General features: G+C 47.0%; 2 protein-coding genes across 11 annotated transcripts in view; one reads left to right on the plus strand and one right to left on the minus strand.

Moving 5' to 3' along the window:
* Positions 1 to 23,990, minus strand: part of Tmem44 (transmembrane protein 44) — a 43,352-nt gene extending 19,362 nt beyond the window's left edge. For 3 of the 9 annotated variants that reach the window (XM_017799624.2, XM_008839038.3, XM_008839037.3), the window contains exons 1-9: positions 23,815 to 23,990; positions 21,116 to 21,242; positions 18,934 to 19,027; positions 17,620 to 17,789; positions 17,331 to 17,417; positions 14,671 to 14,841; positions 13,297 to 13,440; positions 11,149 to 11,253; positions 334 to 492 (exon numbers count right to left, since the gene is read on the minus strand). In XM_017799624.2, the coding sequence (XP_017655113.1) occupies positions 334 to 492; positions 11,149 to 11,253; positions 13,297 to 13,440; positions 14,671 to 14,841; positions 17,331 to 17,417; positions 17,620 to 17,789; positions 18,934 to 19,027; positions 21,116 to 21,242; positions 23,815 to 23,951 (1,194 nt within the window). In that variant the 5' untranslated portion in view covers positions 23,952 to 23,990. Of the gene's footprint in view, positions 1 to 333; positions 493 to 2,173; positions 2,346 to 11,148; positions 11,254 to 13,296; positions 13,441 to 14,670; positions 14,842 to 17,330; positions 17,418 to 17,619; positions 17,790 to 18,933; positions 19,028 to 21,115; positions 21,243 to 22,485; positions 22,901 to 22,929 lie in introns of those variants that run through there. The other 6 variants (XM_029566395.1, XM_029566396.1, XM_029566394.1 and 3 more) reach the window with 4 other exon arrangements.
* LOC108491128 (microtubule cross-linking factor 1-like) overlaps positions 23,949 to 25,518 on the plus strand; it is a 21,505-nt gene continuing 19,935 nt past the window's right edge. The window contains exons 1-2 of one of the 2 annotated variants that reach the window (XM_029566400.1): positions 23,949 to 24,417; positions 24,592 to 24,720. In XM_029566400.1, the coding sequence (XP_029422260.1) occupies positions 23,950 to 24,417; positions 24,592 to 24,618 (495 nt within the window). In that variant the 5' untranslated portion in view covers position 23,949 and the 3' untranslated portion in view covers positions 24,619 to 24,720. Of the gene's footprint in view, positions 24,418 to 24,591; positions 24,721 to 25,070; positions 25,193 to 25,518 lie in introns of both variants that reach the window. The other variant, XM_029566401.1, reaches the window with a different exon arrangement.

Here is a 25,518-nt window from a genome sequence, read left to right on the forward strand (position 1 = left end):
ACCTCAGTCTCCTCAGCCATCAATCCCAGCTTTAACATTGAGGGCTGTATAACATTTATTACCCATGCATTTATTTCTCTAGGACTTGAACGTGTAACTAATCTACAGAAACTGGACCCCAATAGTCAGTGTTCCCCTGACCCACGTGACCATGGAAGTACTTCATTCAGTTTGTTCCCAGTTGAGAGGCTCCTTTACAGACTGTGGGAACCTCATTCATGATTAGCAGGTGCGAGGTTAACAAGGCAGGGTTAGATAGAAGCAGTTCAAGCTCAAGGAGGCCCCAGCAAGTGTTGGTGAATGACACACCCACCCACCAGGCAGGCCCTGTACCTCCAGGTCAGAGTTGATGGAGGAGACCTCCTCAGAGCTGCTGGAAGACAGTCGGGCCCGGATGACCTGAACGGGAGGGTATGAAGGAGGCTCCTGCAGGGCAGCATCTCCAGTGCTTGTCTGTCCATCACCGGGCAGCCTGGTGGCACTGCAGCCTGCCTGCAAAGTGTATAAGGAAGGGTAGGTGGGGATACTTGGTTTACTTCACTTTTGAACATGAAAAGCATCTGTGCACTTCAGTGTTCCAAAGCACAAAAGGGGTGTGGTGCAGTGTCCACCTGTACCTGCAGGCCTCTGTCAGCATCCAGATATTCTACACACACTCCAGGGCACTCATATGTGCTTTCCCTACTCAACAAAGGCTAGCACACTCTACAATCTCTTACATGTTTTATTTTCACTTATCAATATGCCCTGGAGATAATTCTATGTGAGAAGTTGGGTGGGAGTAAGCAGCATTGTAAATGTCTACAGCCCATTTAACCAGCCCCTTACTGATAGGTAGTTAGATGTTTTTGAATCTTGTTTTTCTAATCCATGCTGACTGCAGTAAGTTATACCAGATATCCAAGATTACGAGGTACTCAGAGGATCAACTGGAATTTCTAGGTTGAAAAGGATGTCTACTTGTATCTGGACAGCCATTGCCAAAAACATATTCCATCAAGGTTTTTCCAACTCATACCCTAGCAGCATGTGAAAGAACAGTGGAAAAGTCTAGAGGTACAGGAGGAAAATGTGACTCTATCTATCTATCTATCTATCTTCTATCTATCATCTACCTATCATCATCTATCTATCATCTATCTATCATCTACCTATCATCATCTATCTATCCATTCATCCATCTATCCATCTATCTATCTATCTATCTATCTATCTATCTATCTATCTATCTATCTATCATCTATCTATCATCATCCATCTATCATCAATCATCTAACTACCTAACCTGTCTATTCTCCTACAGAGCTCAGGTGATGTGGCGGAGGGGTTTCCTTATAGTGAAGTTCCATTGGACTGGGCTTTCTTTCTTTTTCTCACTGTGTGGCCCTGGTTGGCCTGGAATTCACTATGTAGACCAGGCTGGCCTCAAACTCATAGAGATCCACCTGCCTCTGCCTTCTGAGTGCTGGGATTAAAGGTGTGGGGCATCATGCCCGTTTTGGATCGGGCTTTCAACAGGGCAAGGTGATATAATCCCAGCGTTTAGGAGATGGAGGCAGTAGGATCAAGAGTTCAAGGTCATACTCAGCTATATAGTGAGTTCCAGGCTACAGTGGGTTACTTGAGACTCTCAAAAGAGGAGGAGGAGGAGGAGGAGGAGGACGAGGAGGAGGAAGAGGAAGAGGAGGAGGAGGAAGAAGGGAGGGGAAGGAGGAAAGATTCTGGATTTTCCACCACACAGGCTAAACTGATACTTTCTAGAAAGGCATCTTCTACTAATTAACCATGTCACTTCAAAAGGAAATTCATCCTCTCTGGGTCTCAGTTTCCTAACCTATCAAAAGGGGTAGTGATCTTCTTGGTGACAAGGGAATCTGATGGAAATGCCCTAATCCCAAACCAGGGAGCTCAGCCCTCGATGAGCTGAACACACTGTTCCACATGAGTCAAATGGTCAAGTGGAGAAAGTCCACCAAGGAACAAAGGCAGTGTTCTGGAAGCAGCTCAGGAACACAGGTGAGGTGCTGCCCTGCCGTCCCAGTGGGAAGGGAGCTGAAATAGGAAACTGTGGATGGAGTGGGGAAGCAGGTGGCTCCTAGACCACAGGATAAATCCTAAAATCTCCTAGGCCGGTCCGTACCCAAGTCAACAGGTGAACAAGAGATTTCATAAACTCCCATTGAAGATGGACCTGTCTGTCCACATGGCCTCAGCCCCTCGGCCCATCTCTAGGTTCAGCTTGAATGACAGGGTGGCTTCTCGACACCTCCAGAAGCATGGCTCTATCATTGACAAGCACTGTGGCCTTGGGGAGTTGCTTAACCCTTCAGTGTCAGTTTCCTTGTCTGTAAAATAAGAACAATACCTCAAAGGTTGGCAATGAAGATAAAAGACTCAAACTATGCTGGTCGTGATGGCGCATGCCTTTAACCCCAGCACTCGGGAGGCAAAGGCAGGCGGATCTCGAGTTCAAGGCCAGCCTGGCCTACATAGCAAGTTTCAGACCAGCTGGGGCTACAGGGAGACAGTCTTATAAAAGACCAAAAAAAAAAATTAATCTATGGAAAAACTTGAACCAGTACCCCAGCACATAATAAGCACCAGGTAAGCCCTGGCTGTCTTGTTTCCTCAGAGCCTGGAAAGTTAGTCCTTAGCAAGTGAACAACAGGGTAGTGGTGTAAGGAGAGTGGCCAGTGGGGCTTGTCGCTCCCAGCCTCATAGAGGCCTTTCATCCTCTGGTAGACACAGGACAGACAGTAGCTGGTGAAACAGACATGATTAGCTGGCCTGAGAGAGGATGTGGGCAAAGGACACTTTTCATGGGGGGTGGGAGTGGGGATGTGTTGGGTAGGTGTGTCCTCCGAGGGAGCTAGCACTGAACCCCCAGGAGACTCAGAGGGGAAGGCAGCCCCCGCCCACCAACTCGGTTGCATGAGGGGGAGGGTCTGGAGACTGATGCTGAGAAAGCTGGAGGGTGGGAAATGCTGAGGAACCTTGAGAAAAGTCGCTATCTTGTACTGACCGCCGGTGAGGCGGTGGATCTAAAGAGCCCATAGGTGTATGCCTTTGTAAGTAACTTTCTTTCAGACTTTATAAACTTTACACAAAAACCCATACATGATGTCGGTTTTGTCGGTCTGGTCTGCATTAGGACCGGGATCCCAGAGATTGCACGCAGGTCTTACAGGGGAAAATTTGGTGCAATAAGAAGTTAGGGAAAGTGACTCCTCATTACAATCTATGTAATGCTGAGGTATGAGGTCAGTGAATGCGAACTCAATTTTGCACTACTTTTTCTTGTTTGTTTTTTTGTGGTGCTAGGGAATGGAGCACAAGGCATCAACACAACTGCTGAGTAAGCAAGCACTCTATAAGTGACTAATACCATGGATCCCATCCCAGACAAAGTTTCTGAAAGTTCTTTTTCAGAAGTTCCATGATTTAAAAATGTCAATAATAAAATATTTTTAAAAGGGGGGCAGCTGGAGAGATGGCTTAGCAGTTAAGAACACTGACTGCTCTTAACTGGACCCAGAGGACCCAGGCATGACGGTGGCTAACAACTGCCTGTAACTCCAGTTCCAGGGGATCCGATACCCTCTTCTGACTTCTGACATTGCTAAACATGAGTGCACTTACATACATACAGGCAATACACTCGCACACATAAAATAAAAATAACAAATAAAATACTTTAAAATTGTCTAGCGCAAACTTTAGCCAGATGTTGCCAGAGTTCCTTATGCTTTTTTGGGACGGCTTCTTACCTCCCTCCTTCCCAGCCCTCTGCACCGCCATCACTCCCATCTTCCCCTTTCCACCTCCCCCCATCTCTCCATCCCTTTTCCCTTTCCTCTTCTTTCCCTCTTGTTAGAAGAATGGTTTTATGACTAAAGTGGGCTCTTCACTGTACCTGCAAGCTTTGATTCTCTCTGAACTTCCCTTCATCACATATAGAGGGAGTCTCACTCGGTATCCAGGGAACAGCAAAGAGTTCTGTCAGGCCCAAAGTCCTCTGAACACCAGCATCCTCTATACAGCTGGGCAGGAGCCAAAGCTGAGCAATATGGTCAAAACACACTTCTACTGACAGCCCACGCCCTTAGGAGGGAGATAGGAAGCCCTCTAATGCAGGCAAGCCAGTGGCAGCACACAAAAGTAAAACAGTGACAAGTGCTTGGCCGAGAACTCCCAGAGCTAAGAAAAAAGGGAGAGAGCAGAACAGCGGAAGCCACTTTTCCCTGGAGGCTGGGGAGGCCTGTGGGGGGCGACACCTAGGTTGTAGTCTGAGAGAGATGAAGGGGGCTGCGGCCCGAGGAGCAGAGTCAAGCAGTGCAGAGGGCAGGGGGCAGATGTGCAGACACAGCCAGGGAAGGCAGGGGGCCTCCAAAAGGAGCTCAGATTTTATTCTGCATGAAAGGGAAAGCCAGAGAAGTATTTAAACAAAGGAAGGATAAGGTGTAAGCTTGTAAAGAGCCTTTCCATCTGAGGTGGTGGCTCACACCTGCGACCCCAGCACCCAGGTGACTTGAGGCAGGAGCATCTGAGTTTCAGCCCAGCCTGTCCTACAGAGACACCTTGTCTAAAAAAAAAAAAAAAATAACCCTACTAATTTCTGGTGTAGATGGAGGGGTGGGACAGAGTAGCACTGGAGAGGAGCCATTAGAAAGCTGCTTGCTTTAAGATTTTGTTTTGTTTTGTTTTATAGAAGTGTCTCTGTGTGGCCTAGGTGCCTGATATGTAGCCCAGGCACCTTTTGTTTTGTTTAAGACAAGGTTTCACTATGTCTGCCAGGCTGGCCTCGAATTCATTGTGTAGTCCATGTTGACTTTAACTTGGAGCAATCTTCCTGCCTCAGCTTCCACAGTACTGCATTATAGGTTTCAGGAGCTATTTTAAAGGAAGCATTTTTAGGACCAGCTAATGGACTGGATAGGAAAGGGATGGAACAAGGGGACGGGAGGAACTTGGGCCTTGAACCACTATGGACAGGAGCATCACTAACTGTGATGCAGAAGGTGGGTGAGAAGCCGATCCGGGCAGGGAAACCCTTAGCTCTGTGTGGGTATGGTAAGTGTGTGTACAGTGCCATGTGGTATTGTGCACAGGTATTTTGACTGGGAATGGAACTGAGGGGAAAGGAACAGGTACAGCCTGGGGAGTCAACATGAGCTAGGCGTGAGCAATGGGACTGGGGTCTGTAAGAGAGCAGCAAGAGGAGACAGTGCTCCCCAACAGAGACGAGATCCTCCCACTCTAATGCCAAGCTAACCAAGAGGAACAAGTGTGAGGGTGGCAGGAAACCAGCAGTGTGGGAACCATAGACACAAGAGGACAAGTGTCTCAGCCAGACAGAAATGACTATGGATTCAGCAGTCAGGAAGTCATTGCTGATTGAGTCAAGAAATCGTCAAAGGGTAGGATGAAGGGGAGAACTTCTTGTCACTTCTTGTCCAACCCTCTTCCTCTTGAGGACTCAGAATGCGGGCCAGAACCCTACAGCCTCCTCCCCTGCTCTACTTTCCAACTCTCCCAACCCCCTCTCTGTTTCTCCTCCTGTTCCAGCCTTCGGCCAAGGCCTCCTCACCTCTTCTCAGGATGCCTGACTGTATCTTGCTGACCAGCTTGCTTTCTGTCACTTCACCCTGCCTATCTGCTACCTAATGACAGCTCTAAAATGCACAGCTGAACTTGAGCTCACCAAAGCCTCCTCAGTTGTCACTGTCCTCGGGGTGACAGCCAGATATCATGGTGTGCTGATTTGACCCATGTCTCCTCTCCATTTTTCACACACACTGCATTCTGGGAGGGACCAGAACATGCCTCTTTGGCATATGGATTATTCTGAACCGAAGACAGGTAAAAACAGCAGAAGCAGGAGAAACGCTTTTCCATCCCATAACTGCCTAAAACCATCATCCCTCAGTAATGGGGATTGCTTCCAGGACTCCCATGGATAGCCAAGCCCAGGATACTCAAGCCACTTATGCAAGATGGCACTGGGTTTGCACAAAGCCTACACACATCATCCTATATAGTTTCAAACATCTCTAGATTACTTAAATACCCAAATGAGTGTAAGTGCTTTGCCAACAGTTGTTATGCTGTGAGGTTTAGGACACAAGTAAAAAAGACTGTACGTTTTTAGTACATAAGCAATTAAAAGATATTTTCAGTCTGTACTTAGTTGAATCTGAGGTTGCAGAGTCCATGGATAAAAAAGGGCAACTGTCCAGGCCCCAGATGGATTCAGTGCTAAATTCTACCTGAATTTTAGAAAAGAAATAGCACCCAAATAGGAACACTACCAAATCATTTTCACAAAGCCTGATGCCAAACAAGACAAAGATACAACAAAAAAGAAAATTATAGACTAATCTCCCTGTAAACATAGATGCAAAAATTCTCAGTAAAATACTTGCAAACCGAATTCAAGATCTCATCAAAAAGGTCATTCACCATGGTCAAGTTAGCTTGATGTGGGAATGGTTCAACATACCCAAATCAATTAATGTAATGCATCACATAAATGGACGTAAGGGCAGAAATCACATGATCATCTCAACAGATGCAGAAAAGACTTCTGACAAAATCCAACATCCTTTCATAATAAAAGTTCTGAAGAGATTAGAAATAGAAGGAACATAGTTCAACCTAATAAAAGATGTTTATGACAAACCTATAGCCAACATTATACTAAATGGGAGAATATCAAATCCTTTTCACTAAAATCAGGAGTATGACAATGGTGCCCATTTTTTCCTTTTTTAATTCAATATAGTGTTTGCAGTCTTAGTTGGAGCAGGAAGATGAGAATAGGAAGTAAAAAGGATACAAATAAGAAAGGAAGTCAGAGCATCCCTATTTGCAGACAATACGATGCTTTATGTAAGAGACCTTCTCATCACAGGCGCTCTGCTTCCTGATTGATGAGGTGATGTGACTAGCCAACCTTCAGCTCCTGCCACCAGCCCTTCCCCACCATGACCGACTGGATCCCCCTTGAACTACAAGCCAAAATAAACCATTCCTTCCTTTAAAACAAAGACCACCAGAAAGCTGTCAGAGCTGATAGACGCTTTCAGCAAAATGTTAGGACACAAAATCTATATACAAAAATCAGTAATCTTCATATATACCAACAACACTCTGAGAAAGAAATCGGGAAATAATGCCATTTATAACTGCCTACCTCCCCCCTTCCCCCCAAAAAACCCACCAGAATCTCAAGGTAAAAGATATGAAAACCCTTTACAATAAAAACTTTAAAATAATGATGAAAGAAATTGAAGAAGACCCTAGAAGACAAAAATAACTTCTTTGCTTGCAGATTGGAAGAATTAGTATTGTGACTATACTAGCCAGGCATGGTGGCACATGCCTTTAATCCCAGCACCTGAGAGGCAGAAGCACGTAGATCTCTGTGAGGTCAAGACCAGCCTGGTCTACGTAGCAAGTTCCAGGCCAGCTAGGGCTACAGGGAGACCCTGTCTCAAAAAGACAAAAAAAAAAAAAAAAAAAAAAATGACTATCCTATCAAAAGCAGTCTACAGATTCGATGAAATCTCCATCAAAATTCCAGTGCCATTCTTCACAGAAATAGAAAACACAACCTTAAAATTTACATGGCAGCACAAAAGACATTGACAACTAAAGCAATCCTGAGCTTTTAAAAAGAATAATGATGGCGGTACCATCATATCTGATTTTAAATTATACTGCAGAGCCACAGTAGCAAAAACAACACGGTATTGGCACAACAGACATGTACATAAATGGAACAGAAGACCCAGATATAAACGCACATAGCATTTAACCATATGAATTATGTTATTATTATGTATGTGTATATATGTGTGTGCATAATATGTGCATGGGGGGGATGTGCATGTACCATGGTGCATGTGTGAGGCCAGCAGACAACACTGTAGAGTTGGTGCTCTCTTTATAACATTACATGAGTTCCAGGGACTAAACTAGGGTCATCAAGCTTATGCTGCAGCGCCTTTACCTACTGAATCATCTTACCAGTCCACCACCTGATGTTTTGACAAAACTATACATTGAAAACAACCCCTTAAATAAATGGTGCTAGAAAAAACTGGATGTCCATATGTAGAAGAATGAAATTAGATCCTGATCTCTCACTCTGCACAAAAATTAACTCCAGGTGGGAAGATGCCCCAACAAGCACAGGCAGTTCTAGCAATACCTGAAGATCTGAGTTCAGTCCTTGGGACTCATGTGATGGAAGGAGAGAAGAGACTCCTGAAAGTTGTGTTCTGACCTCCACATGTGCTCTGTGGCATGCATGCTCACACACACCAACATACACACTCAATCAATCCATAAATGTAATTTAAGAAATAAATTAGCCAGGCATGGTGGCACACATCTTTAATCCCGGCACTTGGGAGGCAGAGGCAGGTGGATTTCTGTGAGTTCAAGATTAGCCTGGTCTACATAGCGAGTTCCACACCAGCTGGGGCTACAGGGAGACCCTGTCTCAAAAAGACCAAAAAAAAAGAAAGGAAGGAAGAAAAGAAAGAAATTAACTCCAAATGGATCAGACTTTAATGTAAAACTTGACTCTGAAACTATTAGAAGAAAAAGTAGAGAAAATACTTCAAATATATTACAGGCAAGTATTTTTTTCTGGGTGGGACTCTAGCCACTGAGGAGTTGACAAATGGAACCTCATGAAATTGAAAAGCTTCTGTACAGCAAAGGAAACAGTTAATCAAGTGACGAGACAGCCTACAGAATGGGAGAGAATATTTGCTAGCTATACATCTGATACTAAGATCTAGAATATACAAGGAACTAAAAAAAAACTAAAAAATAAAACAGCCCAGTCAATATAGTCTAATGAAATAGTCTATAAAATATAAACTATAAACAAGAAAAATATAAAAAAATGTTCAACCTCACTAGCCAACAGAGGAATGCTAATTAAAACTCCATTCAGATTCCATCTCACCCCAGACAGAAGGGCAGTCATTAGGAAAACAAGTTAACAAATGCTGGTGAGAATGTGGACAAAAGAGAACCCTCATACACCTCCACTGGCTATACCAGTGCTAACTAGTTTAGCCACTTTGTAAGTCAGTATGGATGAGTCTCATAAAACTAAAAATAGATCTGCCATATGACCCAGCTATATCACTTCCGGATATTTACCAAAGCATTCCAAGTAAACATGTCACAGATGTACTTGCATATCAATGTTCTTGTAGCACTATTCACAACAGCTAAGTTATGAACCCAACCTAGACATCCAAAAACAGAGGAATGGATAAGAAAAATGTGGTATATACATATGCATTCTTTTAGTCATAAAGAATGACTGGAGAGATGGCTCAATGGTTAAGAGCACTGACTGCCCCTCTAGAGGACCCGGGCTCGATTCCTAGAACCCACATGGTGGTTAACAACCATCTGTAGCTCCAGTTCCAGGGGATCTGACGCCTTCTTCTGACCTCCGAGGGCACTGCACGACACCAGTGTACTTACACACATGCAGGCAGTGCACTCATACACATAAAATAATAATAATAATATTAATAATAATAATATGATGCTATTTGCAGGAAAAGAAATTCAATTTAAGATAATCATAATAAGTGAATTAAACTAGCTTCAAAGATGAATTATTGCATGTTTTCTCTAGATTTTCTGTAGCTACATATATGTATTATGTTGATGACATGAACACAGAAAAACTGTGATAGTTAATCTCAGATGTCACCTTGACACACTGGGGAAGAGGGGCTCTCAAATGAGGAAATGTCTCCATCAGATTGGCCAGCGGGCATGTTGATGGGGCATTTTCTTGATTGCTGGCTGATGGAGGAGGGCCCGGTCCTCTGTGGGTGGTGCCATCCCTGGGCAGGTGTGCTTGGGCTTTGTAAGAAAAGGAGCTGAGCAGGCCAGGGGCATGCAAGCCCGTAGGCAGTGTCCTTTGTCTGCTTCAGTTCCTGCCTTGGCTTTCCTAGATGACGGACTGCAAACTGAAATAAGCCCTTTCCTACCCAAATTGGTTTTGGTCAGTGTTTTATCTCAGCAACAGAAATGCAAACTAGGACACTGTCCAAGGGAACAAAGTAGACAAACAGGAGGTGGAGGAACAAAGGGTGGGGGGGATGAGGAGTGGGATGGTTAATATTATCAACTTAACATGATCTAGAATCACCTGGAAGACAAGCCTCTGGGTGTATCTGTGAGGGATTATCTTGATTAGGTTCATTGAGATAGGAAGATCCATCCTAAAGGGGCAACACTATTCCATGGGCTGGGGTCCCGAACTGCAGAAGAAGGAGGAAGTGAGCTGAGCACCAGCAGTCATCACTCTGCTTCCTGAGTGTGAATGCGATGTGACCAGCTGCCTCATGCTCCTGCCACCATGACTTCCCTACCATGACGGACTGTACCCTGGAACTGTGAGCCAGAATAAACGCCATCTTCCTTAAGTTGCTATTTTATCTCAGCAATGGGTAAAGTATGAGCATGGGGTGGGGGGCGGAGTTATATAGTAAACACGTGTATGAAAACGCCCTTAGGCATCACAGTACCATGTAAGATAAACAAATACAATGCAAAAAAATTAAGTAGAAAATAAAGTCATAAAGCAGCTGACTATGTACATTTTCCTTTCTCTACAGGCAATTCACATTTACAAAGGAAACATCCATCTGTGCACCAGGAAGACAGCTACTTCCAGAAGACAGCAGCTGTCTGTCTGTCACTTGAGACTCAGACACACAAGAAGACAATACCGTCCTTTCTCTCCCCTTCTTTCAGTTGCCTCCAGACCCCACAAGCCCCAAACCCTTTTTCTGTGCTTGGCATGAGAGTTTAGGTTTAGCAGCCTTAACTACCTGGCTATTTCCTTGAAGCTCATCTTTCTTTGTGAACTTCCAAGCATAAGTATCTAAGAGGTTTCTTTCTCTTTTACCAGCTTGATTCAGTCCCCAGCCACTGTACCTGAGAGTAGGAAAATGTTTTTTCTTCTCCCATGAGTTTCCCTCCACTGCAACTTTGGAGAGCTCTACGAGGATCACAGTAGATAAAGTAGCACCTCCTCCAGGCAGCCCTCCAGGACTGCTTCCCACCCTTCTGGACACCCAGATGTAATCCAGGACCACTCACCTGCTGCACGGGCTCGATGGTCAGCTCCATGTATCGACTGATTGCCGTCATTGTCCTCAGTGGCCTGCAGTGTGACAGGCTGGTGAGAGGCACCCAATCTGAGTTCTTTCAAATGAGACAGGGAGACAGCAAGGAGAAAATTTAAAACCAGGAGACATTTTTCTAAAAACAAGCTCTCATTTTATTCAAAAGAACCCTTAAGCATCTTGTCTGTTTGGGGGCTGTTACCCCCTCTCTGCTTCCTATGATGTGTCTTCTTTCTCTTTGAGGTCAGTGGTACCCAAACTGTGCAGCAGCACAGTAAAATTAACTGAGGACCTTGGAAAAGTTGGTGAACAGAAGCTTAGTCTCTACTTTCTGATGCTGGGACTTAACTGGTACAAGGTGCCTAGAAACTATCAAGGTTGAGGGCTTCTTGGGGATCTTAGTGTGCCCAGAGTTTAGGAGCCACTGCAGTAGGCATTAAGTAAATGCTGTTCAAAGCACTGGTTCTGACTTGAGCCTGAGCTTGGGAAAGTTTGCAGGAAGCCACTCTTGGTTTAAGAGTGGGGACACCTCGTCCAAGGCCTAAGCGTTGAGCTTTTGCTGTCAAATCCGAAGTTCACTAGCCACATGCAACTGATAGCTATGAACTAAGTCCAATAAGAGGTCATAAACTTACTTAAAACATTATGAGATTTAGTTTTGCTTGTGTGTGTGTGTGTGTGTGTGTGTGTGTGTGTGTGTGTGTATGTATGTATGTGTGTGTGACTCAATTGCATGATTCTGAAGAGTGAACTTTGTAAATGATAATATTGGGCTGCAAAATCAAAAGGTTGGATACACGGGATCAGGACAGAGACCCAAAGGCTTCTCCTTGTCTGTGCAGAACACAGACACAGAGCTCTGGACTTCGAGCCCCTCAGTGAAGCATAATTTCATCAGTTCCTAGAATGGAAAGAAGGAAGCTCCCTTTGGGGCCTTCCTGCAAACTGGGAGCCAAGAGCCTAAATAACCCACCTCTTCCTTTATCATATACACCAATCTTCTATATTATGTCAACTCAGGCTACAATTAAGTCTAGAATGTCCTGGGAGCAGTTTTACTTTTTCCCTTTTCATTCACTCCCTCCCTTCCCCTTTCCTGGTTCTGGCAGCTGAAGAGGTCCAGTCTCCTGTGTTCCCATGCTCTGTAAGAGAATCCTTAAAAGCTGAAGAATCCAGGGAACAGCTGAATTGTTTAGTCCCCAAAAACTGGTAAAGGGGAGCTGCTTCTCTTCAAGCCCCTACAAGCTTTCTTCCTTGTGTTATGAGATACTTCCTTAATTATTTGGAACCTTTTGATGAAGACAAATTGCCTCAATTAGAATAAATTCTGGCTACTCGTAAAAGGTATCAGTTGGCATCAGGCAAAAAGAGACAAGGGGCTAGAGGTGTAGCTCAGGGGTAGAATATCTTGCCTAGTGGCAGAAGGCCCTGGGTGCCATTCCCAGCACTGCAAAAATATGGAAGCAAACACTTGCCTCAGTCCTATTGACTCTTACTAGTGGTAAAACGTGACTGCAAATGTTGGATAGTATCGTAAGCAACAATCTCCCAGATGAGCTCTGAGTAATACCAGCCCCAAAGCAGCAATATCAAACTGTGCTGACCACAAGTAGAAATTAGACCCTTATGACCTGGGATGAATTTCCAGAGACAGTATCACACAGATGTGCAAAGGCTGGAACAAATAGGTCAGCATACTGATGGCTCTGTCAGGAGGTGGTGGTGATGCCAAGTATCGGGGACATGGGGTGTGGGATGCCATTTTATGAATTTAAGGGTAGAAAAACCACATTGCTTTAAAATTAAGATACTAACTTGTGTAGTATATGAATCTATGTCTATAAGGAAATTATTTGAATAATATAAGTGAATAGTTGAGTATTACATCTATAGTGCTACAGATATAGCAAATTCCTTCATAATTAAAAACAACTGAAAAAATATCCTGGAACTAAGAAAATGGAGGATTCCATTGCATTCAAGGATCATGTTCACTTTAGACAGAAAAAGTCGTGTTTTAAGAAACCAAGCACGGAGAAACTTCCAGAATTCCCAGTCCTGCCTGCGCCCACCCATCCAGGAAACATGTTGGGTAGACCAGAAGTTTTCTAGCCAGAGTGACCTTGTCCTTGGTCCCGGTCTCCTGTTTTTCTTCTTTGTCTGCACAGGTCAGAAGGGCTTGGGTATCGGAGCTCTCTCTGGCCTCAGCGTCAAATCTGAAGGCTCGTCTCATCCTGCACTTCATCACACAGGACAGGAAGATGACCTCAGATGTGGAAGTTAAGGAACAGGAAGTGGAGAACTTCAGACTCCGGGTGCTGCCCCTTACACCTCACCCTCCCAGGAAGCCTGCCCTGAGCTTTGGTCCTTCCTGGGAATAAGCCTGTCCCCAGTAGACACAGCACATCTTAAGCACAGGACCTGGTCAGTCTTTTGATAGGTTTCTGTTGTCTGGGAAATGCTTGCTAGACAAAAACATTTGCAAAATCTTTCCTGATGGCATGGGGTACAGTGACAATACACACAGTGGGCAGAAGAGTATCCCCCAAATTCAAAGTTACCTGAAATTTCAGGCTGTGACCTTACTTGAAAGGAGGGCAGAGTGGATTATGGTGGGCCCTACATATAGGAACTGGAGTCCTTGGAAGAGAAGACGCACAGAGAACACAAAAGGAGGAAGGCCATGTGAAGACAGAGGCAGAACAAGGCCATGCCAGGTGTGGAGTACACACCTGTAATCCCAGCACCCCCAAAGCCTGAGGCAGAATCTCGAGTTCGCAAATTTGTCTCCAAAAGAAAAAAAAAATATAAAGCCACAGCTAAAGAACTCTGGGAGCCAAGGAAGCCAAAGGAGGGGTGAGGACAGCTTTACCCACAGAGCCTTGAGGAGGCCTACTTTGATTCTTAGACTTCTGGGTAATTTACACCACCCCCCACCTCCCACCCACACTGTAGAGCAACATTCAGTGGCTGTCCTCCAGCCACTTGCTGGGCTTTGCCTGCCCTTGAAACAATCACTCTGAGGTCACTTGGGTGACACCACATCAGGCAGCACCCATGGGGGCCCCAGTTGCCACTCATGCTCAGCAGTCACTGACTGACTTGCCAGCTTTGATCTCTGCCCCAGTAGCAGAGAACAGAGCAGAGGGCAGAAGGTGTCTGTATAGCAAGTCAGCTTTCAGAGCCCTCTCAAGGTGCTGGAGAAAGGCTTTACAGAGAGAATGAACCGGCTCCTCGGTGGGCAGGACCATAGGGAGATACATGGGAGGAAGCAGAACTGAGCTTGGAGCTGTGGTCTTTGACTCAGAGGCCCAGAGCCTTCCCATATTTAAAAAGGGAAACCATCAAACTGCAAATCACTGGATTGGTATGTGCCTGCCCTAGATTTCCAACCAACTAACTGCTGGGCCAGTATGCTGCCTAAGAAGATGGAAGGAGAGTATGACAGGTGGGAGGTAGGACAGGGCCTCTGGCTGCCTAGGCATAGGGTGGATACAGCAAGGTCCAGTGCAGCTCGGCCCAGTGAGATCAGGAACCAGGGTGTGGCCCGCAGCAGGTACTCAGGCTGCCGGTCATGGGCCACAATGGCTGAGGCATAGAGGAGGTCAGCCAGAGCTGACAGGAGCCGAGTCCACAGGTGGATGCAGGAGAATGACTTTCCCCGACACTGTACAGAGAGAAGAGGGGCTGGGTAGGAGGACACTGGATGCTCACAGCCCAGATCTCAGTGGCATAGCAGACTGGGAACAAGCCCTGTTACCACTCGCCAAGGCACTGCTCCTCCTAGGCACCAGCTGCTTTTGCCTGTAAACACCTACTCATCCCTCAGAACCTGGCTTACCCTTAATGCTGGAAACCTCTCCTTATGGGCACCAGTTCTCTTCTGGACCCTGTCACACCTGATGCATCCCTCTAACATGGAGTCTTTTACTAAGCAAGACTTTATTCAGAGGACTCCTGATGGCAGGCCAGTGTCCCATCTCAATGCCTAGCTCCTGACACTGGGTAGGATCTTGGGAATGCCAGCGGGGGATAATGACGGAGGTGGAGTTATGAAAAGCCGTGGCTCAGCCCTTCCCTGTGGAACCACACCAAACAGGGTTGTCAAGAGAATGAGAGATAACATTCTAGAAAGAGTGAAACCAAGGGGACATTTTGGGAGTACAAGTAATGGAGATATTGGTTCAAAAATAAGAAACATATGCAATATTTATAAGCCTTTTTAGGTATAAAGTGACTTACGGCCTCAGGAGGTAAAGACACCTGCTGCCAAGACTGACAGTTTGAGTTGGATCCCGGAAACCCACACAGTGGAAGGAAGAACTGACTCCTGCAAGTTGCCCTTTGATGGCCACACTCATGCCATGTGGCAACATATGTACCCCTCCCCCAATAAATGTATAAGAAGTCACTTTATATATACATTTCTATGTATATTCATGAGACTATACATTAATTGAATAATATATATTTAATGATATATATGCAAGTATAAAATGTTGCTTAACTAGGTGACTGTATTTAGAAATATTTAAGTATTGGCTAAGGAATGGAAAAGAATCAGGAGAAAATAACGTTTTAGCTGATTTTCTCTCATTTTTATTTTATTTTTTATTATTTAAATTATTTTATTTATTTTTTTTAATTTTATGTGTATGGATGTATTGCCTGTATGTATGTATGTAAGTGCACCCATGTCATGTAATGTCTGAGGAGGTCAGAAGAAAGCACTGAATTCCACTAGAACTAGAGTTATGGATGGTTGTTAACCACCATGTGGGTGCCCGGTCCTCTGCAAGAGCATCCAGTGCTCTTAACTGTTGAGCCATCTCTCCAGCTCCTCATGTTTACTTTAAATCCCCAAAGAATGCTCAGGTGGGCTGGAGATTGTAGCTCAGTGGTACAGTGCTTACCTAGTACATGTGAGGCTCTGGGTTCTATGTCTAGCACCACACAAAAACAAAACAATCAAGAATCCTCAGCAATGTACCATTTCCTTCTTCATTTCAGCTAGGCTTTGGCCCAGCCTCTGTTTCTGGTTACCATCTGCTCAAAGCCGATGAACAGAGAGACACAGTTGGGTGACTATTGTGGAGTACCTGGACATGAGGGTGGGCCTGGTCCCTGGCTCCTGGCCCTAGAGACTGAGGATAGACCCTTTCCCATGGTTCCTTTCTACTTCACACAGGCTTCTCAATGTCACTAAAGGTCAGAAAGGTCCCCAGCCTGACCGCCCCACCTCCAGCCCTAGGGAGCTAACACAGGTGGTCGGGGCACAGCCCTCACTCCCTTGGAAGGCTCCCTGCCATGTGGCCACCCCATCCCCATCCCAGAGACCCACCCACAGGCCACTACAGCTGACTCAGGGATCTCTGCCTCCTCCCTTAGCCTGGAGACAGGGCTCCTGAGGTGAGAGGCCCTCAAAGCACAGCTGGGAGATTTATGCAGTCACTAGTCACCTGTCCCCCAGGTCCTGGTCCCCTGGACCCACTACTAAACCATGGTGCTCCTGGGTAATTGGTTCTCTGAAGGCTAAATGACAGATCCATTTCATTCCCTGGTGTCAGGACCCGTGGGTGAGGCAGGAACAGTGTGACAGAGTCCTCTGTGGAGAAGACTCGGCAGGGCAGTTTTCTTAGGCACTGTGCTGCACAGTGGCTTTCCCAGACCCTCTCCTGTGCACAGACAGCCCTTCCGTAGCCTCTGCCTCCTCCCATCTCACCCTCCCTACAGAGTCACCTGCTGCCTGGTACTACTGACAGCTTCCACCCTTGTTTCCTGACAGTGCTGGCGCCTTCTCTCCCTTTTCCCAATCCCACCTTTCTGAGAGTACTCAAACCCCTTGTTGTACTACCTGCCTCCCATGGGACTGAACTCCTCAAGGGCACCCCATCTATTATGCTTCAATAGGCCTGACCAGATGCTTGGAAATACCTATCCATAAGACTTGGGTAGCTGACTGCTTTGGGCCTCTTGCCCTTCTTGTTCTCTAATGGGACCTTTGTGACCTTTTCCTGGTCTGCTTGGCCACTGCTCTTCACACACACTCACACAGTCATACACTGGCTTACACACAGTGACATGACACCTCCAGGATCTCCTGATGTTCTAACATCTGCCACATGACCCACAACCCTAGCCCCATTCCAGCCTCACGATTTTGAAGAATTGGGGGATCCGGGATGCCCAGGAGCCAAAGGCAGCAACACCACCCAGCAGGTAGCCAAGTACTTCTGGGTTTTCCTGCATGAACAAATGTACAGAGACTGTCCACGTGTTCCAAGAAGTGGCAAAGCAGACAAATCCTCTTCTGCTTTTACAAGGCTCCTCCCACCAGTGGCAAAGACTGACCTCTATTCTTTCCTGGGGCACTGGGTAGACAGACCCATAAGGAGGGAAGCAACCTGGACTACCCCATGTCCACCCCACAGTGGCTCAACCTCACCTGCAACAAGAGGCTTCCCAGCAGCCTTCGCTGTGGCCCTCGGACCAGGGATGAAGCTTTAGGGACAGCAGCCCAGATTGCCCAGCCTGGACCCAGGCTAATTGGTAGAGCCAGGGCAAACACACGGGCTCTGAGCCGCCTCCTCCTCCTCCTGTCCTGAGTGTGTCGACCTGCAGGAGATAGCAAATTCCTATGATCTCCTGGAACCTAGAACTTGCCAGATGGCTGGCGCTGGAGGCTGTGTATTCCAACCTCTGCTCCTATGTCCTGCTGTGATAGGTCCAGTCCCTCTTCAAGGCCCTAGGGTTATGTTCCTCTTCCACCCACCTCTACAACTGGTGCTGCTCTCCTTCCTTGGGAGGCAATCTTTTAATGTTAGTATGTGTGCAGACAGCAGTGCACCTCCTAGACTAGAGCCCCCAAGCACAAGCACATGTCCTAACCATTACTGTCATCTGCACAGAGCTTGGTGAATACACCAATGAGTGACTGGGTTTGTGTCAAGTCACCTACACTGCATGCAAAACAGACAGCAATGAGAGCAAGCATCCTTGGAAGCTTCCTTGGAATATGGAACACACACTCTTGCAAGCAGCTCTAAGAACATTTCTCTTTTTAGCAGCACAGAGCAGGCTAAGGGCATGACACATGACCCACCGATATGACCATATCTGCTTTTTTTTTTTTTGCGACAATGTCTCACTATGTAGCCGTGGTTGGCCTGGAACTCACTACATACACCAGGCTGGACTCAAATACACAGAGATTTATCTGCCTTTGCCTCTGCCTCCAGCATGCTGGGATTAAAGGCATGTACCACCATACCTGGCCAGCTTTTGGACAAGGGTCTAAGTACACTGCTGCCCCTTCCCAGGAACCCCCTACCTACTCAGGGCCACTTCCGGCCCAGCTCTGCCAGTGGTGATCCATGTCTGTTTCTGCCATCCGTTTCCAGAAATTGTGTGGCTTGGCTTAATCACCCAGACTTGCACACTGGGATATCACTGTCCCCTGAAGCTACATACCACCACTGCTCCTGACTTTGGCCCATGCTGTCTGCTTGCCTGCACCATCGATCCCAATGTCACATGCTTCCCTGTACCTGAAGCTCATCCCTCCCAGTGTTAGCCCGTGGTGTGACCCTGCCTCCCAAGACGCCAGCTGGAGTAATTGTTTAGAGCCCTATCTTTCTCATCTGGCTGGGGTCAGAAAACTCACTCATTTGCCTGTGTCTCTAGCTCAGGGGTGACAATAGACATCAGCATACCAGTGATGGATGAAGGGATGAAGACAATATGGTGGCCACACACTTACCAGACTTGGACTTGGATTTGGATCCACAGATAGGGAAGAGAACCAGCATGAAGTTCAGGAAGTCAACAGCTGCTAGGTAGGCACCCGTGAAGACCTGGGGCAAATGAACAGAGTCTGGGTGGTTAAGAATCTTTTCCCAGGAACCACAGCACCTGTCATTCTAGGATCCCCTTTGGTACATGAGTAACACTGGGATAGCACTTCCATGTGTATTCAGTGATACTCCCCCACCAACCAGGAGACAGGTGCTTAGATGACTGATCTAATGTTGCACATATGGCAAACAGTAGAGAAGGTTCGAGAACTAGGCCTCTGCTTCCTACTCTATACTCTTTCCATGATATGTGTGGTCTCTGCTATGGAGTTGTAGCACAGCCACTGAACAGCCCTGAGCCTTAGCTTTCCCATCTGTAAAATAGGCACACAACAAGGTCTCCCTTAAAGACTGTCATGCAGATTTCTGGAGACACTTCATGGAAAGAGCGTGGATCAAGCCAAGCCACACAATTTCTGGAAATGGATGGCAGAAAGTCAATGGCCTATAAAGACACCAGCAACAACAATATCATTAGTGTAAAGAGTGTGCACCGTGGTGTTGGAATCCTGGCCCTGGTATTTATTAGAGGATGACCTTATAGAAGCTCTGTGCCTTAGGTTCTACATCTGTAACAGACAAATGATGACAACAACCATGTGACTCGGCCAGCCACTTCGGGAGTAAAGGAGTCGATGCATGAAGGGAACTTAGTGTCAGGGATGTAGATACATATGTAACAAAGAGCAGCTATCTCTACCGGACTTGAGAAGAGCCTCATTTTATCCCATGAGCTAATGGGAAAGTGAGTCTGCTTCAGAGACAGCACTGTAATAAGCAAGGTGTGAAGCTCTCCAAATCAGTGTCTTGACCGCCAGGTTGCCTTCCTTTATCTCTGCCTATATGGACACAAGGCCAGGATCATGAGGTCCTTGCAGTAGGGTCTCCCAAATTGTTTTTGGGATATGTGTTTAGGTATAGGACCCTTTATTTGAAGGGCATAGACTTTTGGGAAACTAGAAACTGCTTCTCCTTTGACCCAAAGCCCTTATCACCACCATTGTCAAGTCTCAGCTCTGAAAACGGTAACAACAATAACTATTTACTGAGCATCTACAATGAGCGTGTGAAGTGATGGATGTGGCTGTGAATAAATCCTTGTTCTTGTGGATCACATCTTCTGGTGAGGTAAGGGCTCCACAGTAAGCAACAAATGGTGTCTGGAGTGTTGGTGGGTAAGTTATGAAAGAACAGAGCAGAGGGGAACCTGGAACACTTGTGGAAGAGACAGGTCACAATTATATGCAGGGAAGGTCTTATTTTGTTTTTAATTTTTATATTCTATCTGTGTGTGTCTGAGTATATCATGTATGTTTGGGTGCCTGCAGAGGGCACCCAGATCCCCTGGTGCTGGAGTTACAGGCAGCTGGGAGCTACTCAACATAGATGCTGAGAACAGAGCCTGGATCCTCTTAATTCCTGAGTCATCTTTGCAGCCCTGGGGGAGGCCTTGGTTTGGGAGGTGACTTTGAAGAAATGCTTGAAGAAGGTGAGTGATGATCTGTATGGATGTGTGAGAACAAGAACAAGGAGAAGGTTCAAACCTCATTCAATTTTATGTCTTACAGGGTTCATACGGAGTACAATATTGTATAACTGTATTAATTCAACTCTGAACCTAGAAACTTGCAGCCAATTTTGAGAGAGATGCATCTTAGCTCTGGAAATTGTTACTGAATATGTCAATGCTGTCGTAATGAAATGCTTCTTCTAATTATGTGGTTATTAAATAAATAATTTAAAAAAAGAAACACACTACATTGTATATTAAGAATTTAATTGCATATATTGATTTGAATAAATTAGGGCCAACAATGAATATTGTTAACTGATGTTCAAATTTAACAAATTATAGTGATAATGAATAAAATATATGTGCTTAGACACAGTACAGATTTTCATTAAATTAAGATCTGAAAAAAAAAAAAAAAAGAACAAGGAGGCAGAAAGAACAGAGGGAAACAGGGCCTCAGAGGAAATCGCCTTGCAAGCTGAGGGGGAGAGACAGAAGCCACTGTGATTGTGGCAGAGGAAAGAAAGCCAGGCCTGTGTTGGACAGAGCCACTGCTACATGTGGACTGGACATACCTGAATTGTGAGTTGTCTGGCTAGGATCGCCCCCACGGTGTCACACAGACTGGTCAGGAGGCAGCACCCAGCACACAGCGCAGACTGGTCTTGTCCACATTTCTTTGCAGATCTCAGGTAGAGAGCACTGGGGTGATAAGGGTGCAGACAGAACACAGGAACCATGAGTCTGGGGACAGGCCAGAGAAGATATCTAGAAAAGGCAGCATAACTTGTCTTATGAAGCCCTTTCTCCCTAGGTGTGGCACATGTTTCCAAACTTAGTTTACAGTGAGAAAGACCAGAACCACAAAACTCTGGTCAAGACCATGCTAGAAGCTGGAGCTCCCCATGTAGAGACAGACCAGCTGGACCAGGGGCACACAGCTGTCATCCTAGCACATGGGAGGCAGAGACAGGAGGTTGGCAAGGTTTAGGCCAGCTTGGACTACATAGTAAGACCCTATCTTTCTTTAAAGATAGGGTCTTCTGTCTTTTTATTCCTCCAAGGCAGGCTGGGTCCATGTAATAGCCCCTCTTCAACTTTACAAGCTAGCTGCTGGGTTCTGTTTTCTGAAAGGGTAAGAGAAGGTTCTAAAAGTAACCTTCACACCCCAGCTAACTGCAGAGGTAATTGCCTACATTTAATAGTTGTTTCTTTGAAATTAGAGTGAAATCCTTCTAATCCATCTGTACAGCAGGTGGCCAGTTTCTGCCAGCTTGCATGTGTTCCTTATGCAGAGAAAACAAAACTCAAAGACAGCATGGCACTCTGGGCTCCCCCTTCCTAGGTCCCCAACTCCTGGCATCCCTTCCTACAGCTCCTTCCTCACCGTCATACACCCAGGACACAGAGAAGGCATGGCAGGCTAGAAGAGCTAGAGGCCCCTCTGGCAACATCACCAATGCCACCTCAGTCACACAGCATTTTGGATATCTCCCTGTTGGTTTCTATGGAGAAACAGGCTGGGTTACAGCTCTGGTTTCATTCACTCAGAGGGTGGTTGGTACTCAATCCATATCTCTAGGTTCTGAGCATCCGACCTGAGGATCACAGACATAGGTGGAAAGCTGTTACCCAACAGCATAAACATTTCCGGAACTGTCAGCCCCAAGCCTGAAGCTCATAGTACCACCATCAGCTATAAATCTAAGATCTGGGCTTTTCAAACCAGTTCAGGCTCAAGGAGTGAAGTCTCAAGTTAGAGATTTGAGTCCAATTACTAGCAATAACTTATTTCCATCTTTGCATTTGAAAGAGGGGTAACTGTAGCCTAAAGTGATGAGGTAAGAAGCTGGCAGGCCTCTGGTCTCACACTCAGGGGGCTTCATCTTATGCCCTGTTGCTCTCAGCCATGTCCCTTCTCAGGGGCCAGGACTCCCAAGCTGACCTTATCCCAATCCACACACCATACCACTGAGGATCCACTCTACCACTGAGGATCCACTCTCTGTAGACAGGTGGGACATCAGGAGTCCTAAGAACAAAAGGGATGTATCTAGCCTCAGGCAGGGTGATCAGCAGGAGCCCCATTCTCCTGTCTGAGCAGCTGGGCATTCTCAGCTTGGTAGTTAACCTCTGCAAGCTTTGGTTTGAGGGCCTAGCATGCCTAACAGTCCTGGCTGCAGAGCTTGCTTGAAGAACAAAGGAGGCAATGCCATGACAAAAGAGATGATGCATGCTGAGCCCTCTGAGTTTGCACCCTCTGATCCACAGAGCTTAATCTCTGTAGCCTAGCCCTGAGAGAAAGAAAGGACAGGCTTCCTTTCTTTCTCCAGTAGGTTAGTACTCAGCCAGCAGGCTCCTCATCTGAAAGCGTAGTAACAGCATATACCTCAGGGGCTGGAGAAGGGAATGAGAGAGGGCCTGGATAAATGCAACCCAGGCCCACAGTGTCTTTATTCTTCTCCAGTCACTGGGCACTGGGGCTGCAGACTCTTGAACCACCATGGAAAGTCTGAAGGGACTGTCCAATGAGTGCTAAGGTGAGGCAGTTCCCACAGTGGGGATGGAGGGATGCTGCTGGTCCTTTCTCTGCTGCCTAGGTATACTTGGATGGCACCGTTCTGGAAACAGACTCTGGATTTCTGTGCATGGGACAGGGTGGCTGAAGACCTGGCTTTACTCTTAGAGCCCAGGCCATAGGGAAAGGTCAAACCACTTACTGCAGGCGCTGGACAAAGGCAAGGGCTATGGTCCAAGTCAGATCTTCACTCTCACACCTCTTTCCAGCTAAGATGGCTTTGGGTAAATTGAGACTAGAAACATCAAGGGACTTGCCAAGGTCCCTAAGGGTTAGTGGCAAAGCTAGAGCGATAATGGTGTTTAACACTGCTTTGCCTGTAGTGCCTCATTTAATCCTCATACTTATTTTAGGAGGTATATCCTCATTCACAGGAGGCCCAAGGGTGCTTACACCTTGCCCAGCCCACACCACCAGTCAGCAGGGAATGGCTGACAATAAAACCTAGTCTGAAGTCACATCCACTGCACCACCCAGCCTCCTCTTGGCTCACAGCCCAGGTTCCCTGTGTGCGGAATCTAGAAAGAAGGACCCCACTCCAGTGCACAGAGAAATGCCAGATTTGACTCCAGACTTGTGCTGCCTCAATGCAAGCCCCCTTTGTGCCCCTTCCTCTAGGTTTCTAGGAGGGGCAGCAGCGGGTAGCGCCCCATCTCCCCCGGTGACCCCTCGCGTCGCGGGTTCCGGCTCCATTACAGCGCGTGGGCGGCGATCCAGCAGCTGGAGGCGCAGATCCACAGTCCAAAGGAGATGCAGACGCGGTGGTGGGCGAAGCAGCGGTCCAGGTAGTCCCAGCTCCAGAGCGCGGGCGCTGGGCTGGGCCCCTCCTCCATGGCCCCGCGCTGCCCGAGCCTCCGCGCGGCGACCGGCAGCTCCAGTCGCGCAGCGGTGCTCCGCGGCCTGCACCCGGGCTCCGCGGCCGATCCCCGCAGAGGTGGGCGCGTCCCCTCCAGCCCGCGGGCGAGGGCGGCGCCGGCAGCGACACTGGGTAAAAGTTTCCGGGACCGCGCGGCTCCCCACCCTCCCGCTATTGTCGGGGGTCGGCGGGGCGCAGGTCGCCCCCCAGCGGCGGAGCCGCGAGCAGCCTTCGCACAAAGGCCGCGCCACAGCCTGGAGCTAGGTCCGCAGGCTGGGACTCAGCCCAGCCCCTGCAAGGTTCCCAGCCCCTGTACGGTCTCCAGCCGAAGCTCAGTTCCTAACCGGGGTTCGGTTGCCAGCTCCTCCAAGCTCCCCAGCCCCGAGCGCGACGGCCAGACGCGAAGCCACCGGCTCTGGAGGGCCGAGTCAACTCTGGTTGCGGTAAGGCACTCATGCTCATCACTAATTCGCAGCATTTCCTGAGGTGGACACTACACCCCCCAGGTGACAGTACTGGGTTCCTTCCAATCGTTAAAAGGGTGTAACTTAAAGAGTCAGGTGGGAGACCAGGAAGAAAGAGCAAGGGTTCTGCGAACAGATGTCCTCTGCACCCAGGTCTTACTATCCCGAAGATGTCAATAACTGGCCCTTGGCCTAGGGACCATGCCCTGGATCCGTCCCTGCCAAGGAGGGATTAATGTTGGAATGTACCCTCCCATCCAACCACAGTGCCACACAACTCAGGTAAACGGATGTTTTTCTTTAAAACAAGCTATTAGTATGTTTCTAAATTGTTTTTATTGGTTTTAGTAAGTTTGCTTAAAGCATGACATGACTTTCATTTCACTGTTTTTGAGAGGGTTTTGACCATGTGGCCCAGGCTGGCCTGCGAGTTCACTTAGCAGACCAGCCAGGCTCCCCACTCAAAATCCTCCTGCTTCAGCCTCTGGAGGGCTGGGGTTGCAGGCAGGGTCCACCCAATACAGTGTGTCAGGCGTTGCTATGGTTTGACTATTTGTGTATCTTGAAATTCCATATACTGACTGAAACTCAGTTACTAATTTGATGGTCTCAGAAGGGGGTGCCTTTAACAGATGACAAGGTCATGAGGTTGAAGACACATCAAGCAGTTACTACAGAAGATGCAGGGAGCAGGCTCTTACCAAACACCAGACCTGCTGCTGCCTTGATTTGGATTTCCTTGTAAGAAACAAAGGTACATAGTTTATAAGCTGCTCAGTCTAAGTCACTTTGTTATAGCATACTGTCCTAGTTTGTTTCTCCATTGCTGTGACTGTAAGAGTGAAACCACAGAGGACAAGTCAGCCTTCGGGTTGCAACAGCAAGAGGTTTATTTAGTACACAGGTACCTGTGGGCACAAAGTCTCCTCGGAGGACTTGCGCGCCCCAGGTCGGGTTTGTGGAACTTTTATAGAGCAGAAGCGGGATACAGAAGCAGAAGCGCGGTTATTGGCTAATTTAAACTATTACAAAATGCTACGGGGAAAGCGGGAAACTTACTTATCAGTAAGCCAGATGTCT

This window comes from Nannospalax galili, unplaced genomic scaffold (assembly GCF_000622305.1).
Source record: "Nannospalax galili isolate Female #2095 unplaced genomic scaffold, S.galili_v1.0 scaffold599, whole genome shotgun sequence".
Classification (NCBI taxonomy): domain Eukaryota; kingdom Metazoa; phylum Chordata; class Mammalia; order Rodentia; family Spalacidae; genus Nannospalax; species Nannospalax galili.